Genomic DNA, 14,830 nt, shown 5'->3' on the forward strand with positions numbered 1-14,830 from the left:
ACTTGTGATTTTTATTGTTGCAATGTGTCTGTTTTGAATGTTGCACGAAGCGATTCGAGATGTTTCATGCACGTAAAGGTGTTGCAAATTTATCTTCTAATGAATGTTGTGTGAAACATGATAAGATGTTGCGCTAGGGATTTTTTATCCTATAATGAGATGGATGGCGTGCATGAGTTCCAAAACTATTTTTAGTGCATGTTTTCATGTTGCAAGTGTTGATTTTTGATGTTTTGATAGTTATTGTTCAATGTTGCGACGGAGCGTCCAATAAAAATAAATTATCGAACGTCCGGGCGCTAGTACATCCGTTTGTTAAAATGCTAGAATGATTCAGCCTTCAGAGATTCCGTCTTGCCGATTAAGAGGATGGAGATGGATCAACAACCTACTGTGGCGGCGCAACATGTGCAGGTATGTTATTGGGGTCGCACATCAGATGCTTGACGTAATTACCCACATTGGAGTTTGATTTTTTTTAATATGATTCTTATATGCCGCACACCTAATATTTGGCACCATTCTCAGCAACAACTTGCCCGAGCATGCTTCATGTGGGAGAACCAAAGCGTTGCTTATTTTCTGGAGGTCACCTCAAGTGTTGATGGGAGCGGAGTAAATTCCAGAACACCACTTCATGCTGGTGCTTCCAGAGCCCCCAATATTTTACTAGCTGTTCTTTTGATTTATCCACGTAGAGGGCACCGCTAGAATTTGCCTGCTAGCTAAACTAATTTGGCACCAGTGTGGGTATTCAACTTCATTATAAAAAACAATTTCATTCAAGCAAGGCTATGTTAAATTCACTTGGCCCATCCTTTTATTTTCTTTGTCTATCTAGGTTCTAGAGAGGTTGGATGGAAGAAAAAAATGTAGAATCTTTATCGTCTGGGTCCTCTGCCAGATTTGGTTTACTGTAAGCATGCATATTTAAAAATTATTTTCCTGGTTAATGTACATTATTTGGGATGCTGGTGATTAGGGGGTGAGTTTTGGGAGGTTTGTCAAGTAGTACTATACCATACTCAAGGGTTCAGATGCTTGGATGAAATCTCCTGACAAGGTTGCTGGCCATTTATTAGCGCCAAGGTTGGCTCATTTGTTGATAGGCAAGGAGACCATGTTGAGATGGGCATGCATGTGTTCTTTAGGTGTTACAGCAATCTGATCCACCTCATGAAGAAGGTACATGCCTCTGTTCCTTCAGCTCGCTGGACACATACCTCTGTTCCTTGAAAAAAGTTTAATTTTAGTTTGGGAATTCTCCATTCTTGATTTCACTAACCTATCTTGGTGATTCTCCCACTATGATTATGAGATGTTGCAATCAAATAAGTGGAGGTTATTAAATTCCAAGTCTTACATTAGTACTCAAACACAACTAAATATGTCATTGCTATGTTGATATTGTGTAGACAAAAACCCTGTAATTGATTACTTTGCCAGTTTTAGACCTTGGCTCTGAACATTTTCTTCTCAGTGCCTGAGTGAACATATGCCTGGTATCCATTACAGCCATGCCATGAGTAGCCAGCTTGATTTTCACTACACAAGTCTTTTGGCAGCTGTCTGTTTCTCTGCAAAATAGATTGCGTTTGTGTTGAATGGCATGACCATGATAGTTCCAGGGATATCAATGCTCAAGTCTTTCTCGCATTTTCGTACCTCTAATCATGTCTATTACGTCCATTGTGCGGTTTCATCCGCATTTCATGATCGGTCTATTCTGAACTCTAATGGCTATACGTTGTAGTGCTTGCAGATTTTGGCGGCGGGAGCTCGGGGGGCGTGGCGGTTGGAGATCCAGGGACTCGGCGGCGGGAGCTCTGGGGGACGCGATGCCGGGTGTGGTGGGCCTCCAGCAGCGGGAGCTCGGCCAGAGCTCCCCGGCATGTCAGTGCAGGATGCGGTGGCGGCAACGGCAGGCACGAGCAGCAGGTCGCGACGGTGACGGCGTGCGTGGGTTGCAGGCTGCGGCGGATGGGTCGCGGGATGCAAGCTGCGTCAGCGACCGCGGTGACGATGCTGGCGGACGGTATTTTTTTTCTTTTTTCTTTTTGTTTTTTGAGATGCTTATACCAAAGTCATCACTGCCGACCTTAGACGGTGATGACGGTTGCAGGCCGGCAGTGATAGCTCAATCTGTAGTAGTGTTTTAGGCTAATCTGCAGTTTATGAAAAATTGATGTGATCGTTTGGATTTCAAGCTATATCTATTGGACTTGGTGTTTGTTTCCTGTTGCAATGTACGGGCATATTTGCTAGTATAATCCTATCGTCGTGGTTGTTTTACAAAAAAATTCTCAATTTTTTCATAATCAACACGCAGTTCTTGAATAAAAGTTACTAGAATAGTTCTTAACAATTTTGAAAAAAACTTTCTAAATTTTACTGCAATTAACCCGAGATCCAGCCTCTTCTTTCGTCCCGCCTAAAGGCATGGGCCGCTTGTTCTCGGTCAGGTAGAGAGCCCATGAGCGGAAGGTTCTTGCAGGCAGCAGGACTAGCGGGCCAGCGGGCCAATGAGGCAAGCGGCTGCCGTGCACACATGCAACATGCACAAAAAAAATCGATTGACAAAGCGAAACGAAAATTACTCGAGTGTTGGTTAGGAATTCCGTAATATAAACCGTGTAGAATCGCGTGAAAAACCGAAGAATCCCAAAGAAAAAACGGAAGTGCTCAGCACAAACTCCCACGGTCGTTAATACTGAGCCGGCTCCCGCGTCCGAGTCCCATGCAATAATGTTGTGGCATTCAGTTGGGCTAGGCCCATGCGGGCGGCTCACAAGTCACAACACAAGTCACAGGCTGCTGGTTCCGTAGCAGCGGCACACGCACGCGGCTCTAAGGAAAGCTGTCCACCAGCAAAATTAGCAAGCCAGACTAATTTGATGCATTGGTTAAGCAACTCGTGGGCTCCATCAAATCCAAATGAACTCACATGCTTATCAATCAAGAATAAAAAAACCAGTCGCATAATTTGTGTCTTTATATCCGTATATGACATCATCCATATGTTGATACGTATCTTCCCGTAGGTTAGTAATCTACTCCCTCCGTTCCAAATTGTAAGTTATTCCAAGAATCTTGGAGAGTCAAAGTATCTCAAGTTTGACCAAATTTATATGATAATATAATAATATTTATGATGTCAACTAAGTATCATTAGATTCTTTATCAATTATATTTTCATAGTATATCTATTTGATGTCATAAATCTTTATATTTTTCTCTATAATTTTGGTCACACTTGAGATGCTTTGACTCTCCAAGATTCTTGGAATGACTTGCAATTTGGAACGGAGGGAGTATATACTAGGCGGTTATGTATTAGATGGGCTAGTCAGAAGCCAAACAAATATAACATGCAAAATAAAGTTGGTATCTATTCATTTTAGGAAAAAAATTAGAAAATAATATAATTAATTCATGGAGTCAGAAAATAATATCGTAAACCATTGAAAGAATTTTTCATACAATAAAAATATATGAATTAGTGTTTTTCTAAATACCACTTGAAATTGATTTAGGGTTTGAGAATTTGAGCAAGAGCTCAGATTTGGAATTTTGATATGTAGACAAACATACGGAGGATAAAATAATAATTGGGTATTTGAAATCCAAATTGTATATGAATAATAGGGCTAAAGTCCATGTATTTGCTGATTTTAGGATTTTATAGGTTAAGAGCAAAGGAATGATTTGCACTACTATTTTGATTATTATTATTTCTTAAAATTTTCTACGTTTGGTAACATATTTATTGGGTTAGGGTGTGTAATGAATCCTATTGCAATGTACGGGCAAAATTGCTAGTATTACTAATTAGAGACTCTTTCTAATGTCTCCTCGTAATTCTCACAATGCAAGACTCGTTGCAAAAAGAAAAGGATAAATTCACTTTAGGTATGTTTGGCAGAGCTCCCAAAGCTGATTCTCTGCTGAATCTAGCAAGAGCTCTGCCAAATATTTTTTTAGAGAAGTAATTCTCTGCTAATTCTGTGAAGTGATTCTCTGAGATGAACTAAGAGGCTGGGAGCGGAAAAAAATAGTTTCTCCTGATTTTTCTCCTGATTCTGTGAAGTGATTCTGCATTCTGATTTTAAGAGTTTATCTAAAGAATCAAAGAGAATCACTTTCAGCTACAGAATCACTTCTATTAGAGAATCAGCTCCCATATGGAACTCTACCAAACAGACCCTCACTTATCTCAGAGGATTAGCTCCCATAGAGAATCAAAATCAGGTAGAGCTCTACCAAACAAACGCTTAATTGTTGGTTTGGCCTAAAATTGTGAAGTCGTGGTGCACCAAATTTTTTAAACATAGGCATAACAAGATCACCAGATTTATATCTTTTCATATACAGAGAGAGTTAACTGCTGTGCCTTCATTCTCCACAACAATTTTCCACAAGTTGAGGAGACCGCCCATGTGGCCAGTAGCCAAACCTGCAGGTTAGTTAATCTTAGAAAAATGCAAGTATGGGCAGCGACTGAGAAAAATATTATTAGTTACTGGCTAGCCTGAATCGGGTGTCCATGATCCGGCACATTAATTATTATTAGTTAATCTCGCCGCTCGCGACTCGCCAACGTCCATATTAAAGATCATCATGGCTTCACTCTTCAGTTTGTAATATAATCTCGCCGCTCGCCAACGTCCGTATCAGTAGGATAGGATCACGTGGTGCATGGGCATGAGTGCGTGCACCACGTGGTGCATGGGCATGCCTGAGTGCGTTGCGTGTCCGTTTCTCGTCCCTGACTCAAAAAAGGAGGAAAAACTACATGAGCTGATCAGGCCGGCAGTGCATTAATGCTTCACTCCCGTAAGAGCAGTATGTAAACCTCAACAGCTCCTCATCATCCTTCTAAAGTTTCCAAGTTGGTTCTATCCAAGCTTCGTCTTCTTGCCGTCGTTGTTCGTTCCGGCGTTGCATCGCCATTGCATCATCAGGCACTTGCATTGGAAGAAGAGGCTCTACATTGGAAGAAGAGACATGTGGAGGCTGAAGGTGGCGGAGGGCGGCGGGCCATGGCTGCGGTCAACGAACAACTTCCTGGGCCGGGCGGTGTGGGAGTTCGACCCCGACGGCGGCACGCCGGAAGAGCGCGCCGAGGTGGAGAGGCTCCGCCGGGAGTTCACCGAACACCGCTTCCAGCGGAGGTACTCTGCCGACCTCCTCATGCGCATGCAGGCCGCACGTGCTGCACATCGACCCCCTCGACGTAGCCTTCCACTGCCACACATCAAGCTCGGAGAGGACGAGCAGGTCACCGAAGAGGTCGCGGCGAACTCGCTGAGGCGAGCGCTGGACCAGTTCTCCTCGCTGCAGTCGAGTGATGGGCACTGGCCGGGTGATTTCGCAGGGATCTCCATAGTCGTCCCTACCATGGTGAACGCACCTTTTAATTAATTCCCAGCTGCTTTAGTTTTGCACACATTGCATTTAATGCATGTGTTCCTTGTCTTTTTTCCTTAAAAAGTATGTGTCTGACTAAATTTTGTTTTTTTAAATTTGCAGATAATTGCTTTGTACGTCACTCGATCACTCAATGCTGTGATATCAACGGAACATCGTCGGGAGATGTGCCGCTACATCTATAACCATCAGGCATATCATACGCAGTGCTACCTCCGTTCTCAAATATATGACATTTAGAACAAACTAGAAAGTTCCTCCGTTCCCAAATATATGACATTTAGAACAAACTAGAAAGTTCCTCCGTTCCCAAATATATGACATTTAGAACAAACTAGAAAGTTCATTTTTAACTGATTTGCTTATTCTGAAAGTTCATTTTTAACTAATTTGATTATTCTAAACGATGATGTAAAAGAAACTTCTATAGCACTCAATGCCAAATTTGTTTATTAGCACTAATCGGCTTGGAAATCAAGACCTCCATTTGGCGCCCAATGAGACACTTTAATTTACTAAGAAGACGGAATCATTCATGCTAATGTACCTTGCGTTGAGACAGGCTATATCATGTTGTAAAATTTTTCAAACTCTGTTTCCTAATGGCACTTTGCATATACATTAATTTGATTCGTGCAAATACTTCAAGCCACTTAAATTTATATATTTGACAAATATATGTAGGCATTAATTTTGCAATGCTTCGCACAATTTTGATTTTAAAAATTCGAGCCATGTGCATAAAAAAACTTAAATACGTTAAGTATTCATGTTTTGAATTTAAAAAATGCAGAACGAAGACAGTGGATGGGGCACGGATATCCGGGGCTCAAGCAACATGTTTGGTACATGCATGAACTACATCACTCTAAGACTTCTCGGTGAGGAGCCGAATGACAAGAACAATGCATTGGCGAAAGGGCGTGCTTGGATTCTATCCCATGGTGGTGCAGCTTCACTGCCCCAATGGGGAAAGATATGGTGCTCGGTATGCTTCGAAGAATATACGTAATTAATAATCTTGTACAGTCTCTGATCACAAGTACGCTACATTTTAATGAATGATGGTCTGAAACCTTGGCTACTAATTAATCATGGCACAATATGTTTATAAAACCAAATAAACTTCAAATAATGTGTAAGTACCTCTACAGATGAATTTGAAAGGTAACAATAACTGTAGAAGTTTTGGAAGTACCAATATTTAGCTAGAGATCAAGATTCTCACATGTAGAATATTACCTGTGTAACTGTAGAATATTTTATGCACGGTAACATCCCAATCGGTAACACCAGATATGTAATTGATATGATGAGTATATTGATATAAGCTTGTTTTAATCAATGAAAGATACTTGGAGTGTATGATTGGTCCGGATGTAATCCATTTTTTCCTGAACTATGGTTGATGCCCCGGTTTCTTCCATTTTATCCAGGTACATATATTTCTTTCTCCTTTCCAATATTAAGATTGACTGTTATTGAACTTCAAGTTATATTCCTTTATTTGCAGGGAAGCTTTGGTGCTTATGCCGTATGTTTTTTCTGTCGGTAGCTTATATCTATGGCAAGAGATTTGTTGGACCAATTACACCAACCATACTGGCATTAAGAGAGGAGATCTATAACACACCGTATGACAAGATTGATTGGACCGAGGCCCGTTGTGCATGTGCAAAGGTTTATTAGATTCCTTTCACTCTATATATAGTTCCAACAAGGCAATAAAACAAACGATCGGGACATTTTGACCTCACTGAATGCTACCTCGGGTTTAGGTATGACAATAGCACCTCTAAAAATGCATAGAAAATCTCATTAAAAATATAAATTAATAGATCATAAAAAAGGAAAAATTATCAGCCACTTGATCATTATCTACAAACCATTTGACTATTTCTCTCTTTTTTTTTGCTTGTCATGTAAGTTTTTGTTCCATTCAGCCAAAGAATGGGCATTTCATTTCAATGGGTTAGAGTTAGCTCGCTCCATTCTTTTCCTCAGAAAAACATGACTAGTTTCCCACGTGAAGAAGATGTGGGCTCGTTCTAGAAGATGATATTGCTAAATAATTGGTCATTTTATTTGGGGTGATTTTTATTTCTTTTCTTTTTTTGTCTAAGGTTTTAGTTCTTTGATAATTTATCATGCAAACCATCAAAGACTGAGAAGACGCTAGATCGCTGAATATAACGATGCCCCGCTTCTTCCAGTGCCTCTTAGACAACCGTAAAAGAATAAAAAATGTGTGACAAAAAAAATCATTATTAAACTAAGAGGGAAATTTACTTGTTGATGTGTTTGTTCCTCTGTTCTATTTTTTGCTTTTTGGTCATCTCAGGAGGACCTCCTCACACCACGCACACGTTTGCAAAATGTTATTTGGGCTTCACTCTACAAGTTTGTGGAACCAGTGATGAGCAGTTGGCCTGTCAATAAGCTGAGGGAGAAAGCTCTGAAATACCTCATGGAGCATATCCATTATGAAGATGAGAGCTCACAATACATCTGCTTAACCACTGGAAGCAAGGTAATGTCCGTGGAGTTAAGACCTCGTCACTAAACGACATGTACAATAGTCCACTTCAGCCCTCCCATAGTTTTTCCATGTTGGATTTTTTTATGATAAGGGGGAGAGGGAGGGGGGTGAGAATAATACCGTTCTCCAATTATGCCATCTCTCTTTATTATCTAATATTTTGGTACTAGTTGAGAACACGTGCACTGTTGTAGGTGTTATCATTGTTGGATGGTAAATATTTTTGTTAGTCCATGAAAAACTAAGGGATTTAAGGTCATAAAAGATGAATTAACAGTAAACACATTGTGCATATCGATTGTCTATCTCCAAGGTTGCAAGTAGGCAAAGAGGCAACTGAGATGAGACAATAACTTTGTGGCTTTGTGATCTATATGGTTCTCACTAATCAAACATGCGTGTGCATGGCCTGGTGCTTTTGGTGTTTGCTAATATTAGTTAACTTTGCTGTTTAGCCTCTAAACATGATCTGCTGCTGGGTAGAAGATCCAAACTCAGATGCATTCAAGCGTCACCTTGCAAGGATACCTGATCTATTGTGGCTTTCAGAAGATGGCATGAAAGGACTGGTATAAATTTTCCCTTCTCCTGCACAGTTATACTCATTTATGTGCTATCTGCTAAACATATGCAATTAACTTTTCTTTATTTGTTGTTCCTTCGTTTATGGATTTTAGGTTGTGCTGGCATGCATAGTGTACTATTGCTAATACATTGAGTTATGATGATCATACTTCAACAAAGAATATTTTCCTTTTGCCATTTAATGCCATTATCATTGCAGATTATAAAGGAATTATTTAATACATAAAGCCAGTTAAGAAAGATGTTATGTATGTGCGTTGTTAAACTATGAGTTTATTATTTATTATAACAAGTGATATCGACACATTTAAAATTGTTGTTGTAGTATGTCTTTGTATGATTTCTGCACTTGCACCATTAAACTGTAAGTTCATATGCACCAAGATGGCTTTCTCATTACGAGCAGCAACTCTATTACTTTATCATGATAGGGAGTTGATGGCTGCCAGAGCTGGGAGACAGCATTCGCTATTCAAGCAATTTGCGCTACAGATCTTGTAAACGAGTATAGTCCAACCATTAAGAGGGCCTATGAGTTCATGAAACATTCACAGGTTTTTTTAATCCTCAAAGCATATAATTATATAATTAACCATCACTGAAATAATCTGACACAGCATGCATGTCCTTACTTGAAAGGTTACGAGGAATCATCCGGGTGACCAAACTTATTGGCATCGCCATAGATCGAAGGGTTCTTGGACTTTTTCATCTGCAGACAACGGATGGGCTGTATCTGACACGACAGCGGAAGCACTTGAGGTAAGTTATATTCATGTTTCTATTTTTGTTATCTTGATTTAGACAAGTAACCTTGCCTATCACATAAGTTTCACATAATCTAATCTTAATTACTATATGGAAGTTAACCTCAACAAAAACCTCGGTTTTATATGCTCTTTGACCCTATAGTCTTATTTTTTTTATTCTAGAAATCTTACATACATAATTCTATTTCCAGGCTGTCCTTTTGTTGTCAAAGATCTCAAGTGACATTGCTGGGGAACCAATACAAAGTGAAAAGTTGCATGATGCTGTTGATTTCCTTCTTTCCCTCATTGTAATGATTCTTAGAAATTAAGCCATACTGACATGATTTACATTTTCTTAGTATTCAACTCACAACCCTAAAATAGTGCCAATTGCTAAACGTCTATGGTTTTCTTTTAACAACACAGCAAAGCCTTTTTTGTGAATGGGCTTGTAGCCCTTGGCAAAGCACTAAGGGAGGAGCTGAGCCAGTAGAGGTTCGAGCACCCTGTCCGGTACCCCAGTCTCCAATGAAGACCGTGCAGGGAACGCCTTAAAAAAATCCTTTTAGCCGTGGCAAGTTTAGTTGGTTAGGAAAGAGATGAAAACTACACAAAAGTTAATCATGTATTAGTAATACTAATAAAAGAAATAATCATGTATTAGTAATACTAATAAAATAAATAATTTAAACTGACATGTGAGATATAATATAATAATGTTTGGGACAGTTCATACAAGAATGTTTGGGACAGTTGATGGAAGAAATGGTATAAACGGGGCATTTTTGTTTATACAAGAATGTTTGGGACAGTTGATGGAAGAAATGGTATAAACGGGGCATTTTTGTCTATAGCATGAAATTCATCCTTTTTAGGGAAATACAGTAGGAGAGAACACAATTAGCATGAAATTCATCATGCTAATACAAAATGAATATGTCCAGCCAAACTTATGGGGCTTGGGGATAATGGGACTAGTTCTAGTGAGGGAATCAAAACTTACGGCAGTATGGCTATTAATTTGGATCTATACAGACTTTGGATAGTAATAAATTTTAGAAAGTACTCTCCCCATCTGGAGGTGTAAAGCATATTTTATTTCGTTAGGACAAACCTTTGACCAACGATACTCTATGGTATATAACTTCTAAATACAAAATAAATTGGCATTTTTACATTCATTAGGTCAAGCCTTTGACCAACAGATACTTTATGGGTATGTAACTTTTGGAAATAAAATTGGTATTTTTACATTCGTTAGGTTAAGCCTTTGATCAACAGTAGAGTAATATGAAATTCTTGACCCTTGAAATAAGTATCTTTCTCTTGCTATGGTTCTAACCGCAAAGGTCATCTACTGATGAGTAATTTCTTTACACTGTAGAACAAAGATGGTAGTTTTTCTACATATGAACCCCAAAGAACTTCTTCTTGGGTAGAGGTAAGTTTCTGCATGCATTTCTTTGTGAAAGCATTTGTAAACTAGTATGTGTAGCAAACGTCCTGCATATTATGATAGCATTTCTAAAGATGATTATAGTAATGTAATTCTTCCTATAACCAATTTTGATAATTTTAAAGATTTTGATGGCAAGGTAGGACAACAAATAAAAAATGGAGGTAGTATTAGGTTATATTCATTCTGATTTATATGGTATTTCAACTCATCTCCTTGTCACCTTTACTGAAGTTTGCGGTTTTCCAATTTGGTAGTAATGTGCAGTTCAATATTATAAATTCTTTAGCTGTGCCTTGAGCTTTGTATTGTGTGACTTTATTGTTTATTTTTAGTACACCTTCAAGTTTTACTGCATTGATTGATTGACATATACTTTTTATTAATGACTAGATTCTCGGTCCTTGTGAGAATTTTCCAAATAGTGTCGTCGATTATCCGTAAGTGATGAAAATGGCATATTATTAAGAAAAAATATTGCTAACACAGTTTTCACTCAGTTGAAATTATTCACGGTGTACCATAATTTTATAGATACCCAGAATGCACTGGATCAGTTCTTCAAGCTCTGGTATTGTTCAAAAAACTACATCCTGATTACCGAACAAAAGAGATAGAAAATTGTATCGGAAATGCAGCAAGATTTATTGAGAACAGACAAAATGAAGATGGTTCATGGTTTGTCAATGTAGCATTTTACTTCACTTAGAATTAATTTCTTTCCACTTCAATAATTAATAACACAATTAGTTCTTTGGCATGGCAGGTTGGGAACTTGGGGTGTATGTTTCACCTATGGGATCTACTTTTCAATTAAAGGATTAATTGCTGCTGGAAGAACGTATGAGAATAACCCTTCCATCAGAAATGCATGCCAGTTCCTATTGTCAAAGCAGCTCAGTACCGGTGGATGGGGAGAAAGCCATGTCTCTATGATAACTCAGGTAATCGTATTACCCTCTAATGCTATAGATCCTTCCGTTTTTGGTTGCCTGGTTGGTGATAACTATAAAGGATACTAATAAGAAATCGACACATAAGTTACTTTGTAATGATGCTATTAGCACAAATTTTAATCAAAATTACGTCATTGGTTTGTTGTGTATATATATGGACCTTTCTTTTCTAATCATGCTCTAACTCAGTTTCAAGTGTAGCAAGTGCTTCTCCATTTACATATTTTTTTTTGCAATGATTTTTTAGGAATATAAAGTGATTTTGCATGTATCATCTCTTAAGTTTTCTTGCTTGTAACACAAAACAGGTTTACCAAAATATTCAAGGTGATTGTGCTAATGCAGTGAATACTGCTTGGGCAATGTTGGCTTTAATTTATGCTGGACAGGTATGATTTGTTTGCTCTTGGTATAAGTTATGATCAAAATATGCGGTTTATTAGACTATTAATTGTTATCTTTGTTTGAGTACCAGTTTGAGAGAGATCCTACTCCACTGCATCGTGCTGCAAAAGAATTGATTAATATGCAGTTGGAAACTGGAGAGTTTCCCCAACAAGTATGTTCTCATTTTATTTGTATTGGTATTAGCACTTTTATTTCTACGAGTGAACTTTTTATGTTGATTTTTTGTTTGAGCAGAAGTTTTGAACCGATGGCATATTAGCCATTTATTTATTGAGACTTAACATTGCCATTTGCTCACATTTTAATATGTGATCAAATGACATAAAGGGTGGCCACAATATATTATATATGTAACGACTTGATAATTTAGTTGCTATAAAGGAAACACATTTATACATCTGACATTAATCACGTGATTGTAATTAAAGTAGTATATTCTGGCTGCCTTTTGGCCTGTGAGTCAGGTAGCTCATGGAACAAACTTCACTCAACTTATGTTTTTGAAATAAGAATCCTTATTTTGAATTGCTGGAGTCCTTTGAAATTAGGAAGTTGCATAGCATCGTAGCCATCTAGCATCGTTCTTTGATGATTCGGGGCCCATCTGATATTTTCTGACTTTGCTTGTGTTTCAATGGTAGGAACATGTTGGATGCTTCAATTGCGCTTGTATCTTCAACTATCCCAACTACCGCAACGTATTCCCCATTTGGGCCCTTGGCGAGTATCGCCGATGTATTGCGAAGAGAGATAAGTCCATGTAACTATATGCAAGGAGCATAGCATGGTGACAAGCAAACAAGTGGATGGCAGAATGATTATGATTGTATCACAGCATCAAACCACACTACAAAATAATATAGGACTAAATAAATTTAAATCATTATATCTCCAATAAATTGGAAATTCAAAGTTATCTTGATGTTTGTGTATTGGCATACGTATCAATCTCCTTCTGGGGTACATTAAGCAGTAGCACAAGTTGAATTTCATAAACAATGCTGTGACAGATAATAATAATAGTAAAAAAATATTATCCTTGTAAAGCTCTCATTGGTGATATGATGTGGATGCTTATGTTAAAGGATGTTGAGCTATCAGCTGAGACCATCCATGCTTGTGCCTTTGCTGCAAACGTGCGGTGAAGAGTTTGCATGTGTCTCTACTCCTGGTGCTGTTGTTCTACATTACTTAATCTGAATGTTGCAATCGTCCTCATTCTAAGTCGGTCCTTTTGTATACAGATCTTTAGTAACATCGGTGCAGGTTATGGTGTGATCTTAAGTGCCAAGTGTATAAGCAAGGAAAGAATTTCCAGGAAGCTAGTGACCAATTACGTTTCTCTGCATCAAGATGTCCCAAGAAATAGTGCATGTAAATTATAGATAAATTAGTATGGTTCAAGCTACAAATCGAAGCAAGTGTTCCTTGGAGGAGATATCATTCTGTACTATATATATGTGTGTATGGGCTCAGATGAAGCAAAGGTAGAAAAGAGGCCCAGTTATCATTTTGTACTATACTATGTGTATGTACTCTTGCAGCATGCAAGAACTATACAGTGCCCATGCTGTACCTGTGTGCTGCCAGCACTACTACACCTGAATATTTGACGAGTCGCCGTTCATCGCGTTGATCCATTTCTACTTCAGTAATCCTAAGCATTTGATCTGCTACCATTTGCTTCATCTTGAGTGTTTGTGTGAACGTGGAAGTGTCCAGGCTTTTATCTCTTCAATGTTTTTTTTTTCAGATTTCGGCCCAAATCCTGTCCAAGTCCAATTCCAAGAGGATGGGCCAAACGTGCATGACGTATAGTCCTCTACACAAGCTCTATGCCTATCTGAACGTTAAGGTCAGCAAAGGTCTGACCCTTACACAGTTGCTGCCAATACCAAGCCAACTTTTCTCACAACTCAGACAATAAGTGTAAAAGCAATATAATGGTTTGATTCTTTTTAACTTAAATGGCCGGAGCTCCACCTTTCAATTAATAAGGAAAGAGTTTAAAAAATAGAAGCAAACGACACTCATGCCGCTGCAGCCGCGTAAGAGTGCCCCAACACATGCCTAGAGCGTTATAAAAAAAACTATGTGATCTAATTTAGGGACCGAAGCGCCCGTCTATATTGCTCTATGCGTTCCTTCGTTCGCTCTGCCACCTGAGGGGCTGCTAGGAGCTTGTTTTCAAAAATTCGCCAGTTACGCTCTTTCCACAACTTGTTTTCGAAAAAATGGTTTGATTCACTTAGAGCTTAGAATTTCTAGACATTTTCACCGAACAAGTTCTCTTTTGAGAACATGGGCTCGACAGAAGAACAGGCCATTAACGGTTGGAGGTTTTTCGTCCGTTAATGGCTATGCCTTTCAGCCAGCTCTCCGATCCGTACGTAGCATTTTCCACAAGCTCTTCGATCCACAGCATTTGCTGTTGCTGATGGCCATGTTTCTCCACAGCATTTCGATCCAAATTGAGGGGCACGGTGATGGGGATGGGAGCGCTCAAGTGGCCACGGCCAGCATCCGAACTTGCAGGGTTTTATGCATGTAACTATGTAAGTACATCCGTGGACACGAATAGATCAGCACAAATCTAGACATCCCACGTGTTGCACATTTGCCCCCACTGTTTGCCTTACCAGTGACATTATGGGCCAAATATACGGTTCTATGGATTATTTGTGGTGTTTAAGTAATTGATGGGTTC

The 14,830-nt window shown here is 38.9% G+C and overlaps 1 protein-coding gene across 1 annotated transcript; it reads left to right on the top strand.

Annotated features, from left to right (window-relative positions):
* The first annotated feature begins 4,829 nt into the window (after nucleotides 1-4,829).
* On the top strand, nucleotides 4,830-13,569 carry LOC101761176 (achilleol B synthase). The gene is made up of 17 exons (XM_022824137.1): nucleotides 4,830-5,400; nucleotides 5,530-5,619; nucleotides 6,221-6,415; nucleotides 6,779-6,863; nucleotides 6,941-7,107; nucleotides 7,769-7,957; nucleotides 8,422-8,535; nucleotides 8,983-9,105; nucleotides 9,191-9,313; nucleotides 9,513-9,611; nucleotides 10,688-10,744; nucleotides 11,153-11,199; nucleotides 11,294-11,437; nucleotides 11,526-11,703; nucleotides 12,024-12,104; nucleotides 12,191-12,274; nucleotides 12,765-13,569. Exons 1-17 carry the CDS (start codon nucleotides 5,005-5,007, stop codon nucleotides 12,885-12,887), a joined length of 2,295 nt encoding a protein of 764 aa, XP_022679872.1. The 5' UTR covers nucleotides 4,830-5,004; the 3' UTR covers nucleotides 12,888-13,569.
* The last annotated feature ends 1,261 nt before the right edge of the window (nucleotides 13,570-14,830 follow it).

This window comes from Setaria italica, chromosome II, assembly GCF_000263155.2.
Source record: "Setaria italica strain Yugu1 chromosome II, Setaria_italica_v2.0, whole genome shotgun sequence".
Taxonomy (NCBI): domain Eukaryota; kingdom Viridiplantae; phylum Streptophyta; class Magnoliopsida; order Poales; family Poaceae; genus Setaria; species Setaria italica.

Bases quoted from the DNA above. Each gene is read 5' to 3' on its own strand.
- LOC101761176 (XM_022824137.1), top strand. From the start codon at position 5,005: ATGTGGAGGCTGAAGGTGGCGGAGGGCGGCGGGCCATGGCTGCGGTCA. The intron at 7,108-7,768 runs GTTTATTAGATT...TGGTCATCTCAG, and splicing joins CCCGTTGTGCATGTGCAAAG to GAGGACCTCCTCACACCACG. The intron at 11,200-11,293 runs GTAAGTGATGAA...ATAATTTTATAG, and splicing joins AATAGTGTCGTCGATTATCC to ATACCCAGAATGCACTGGAT.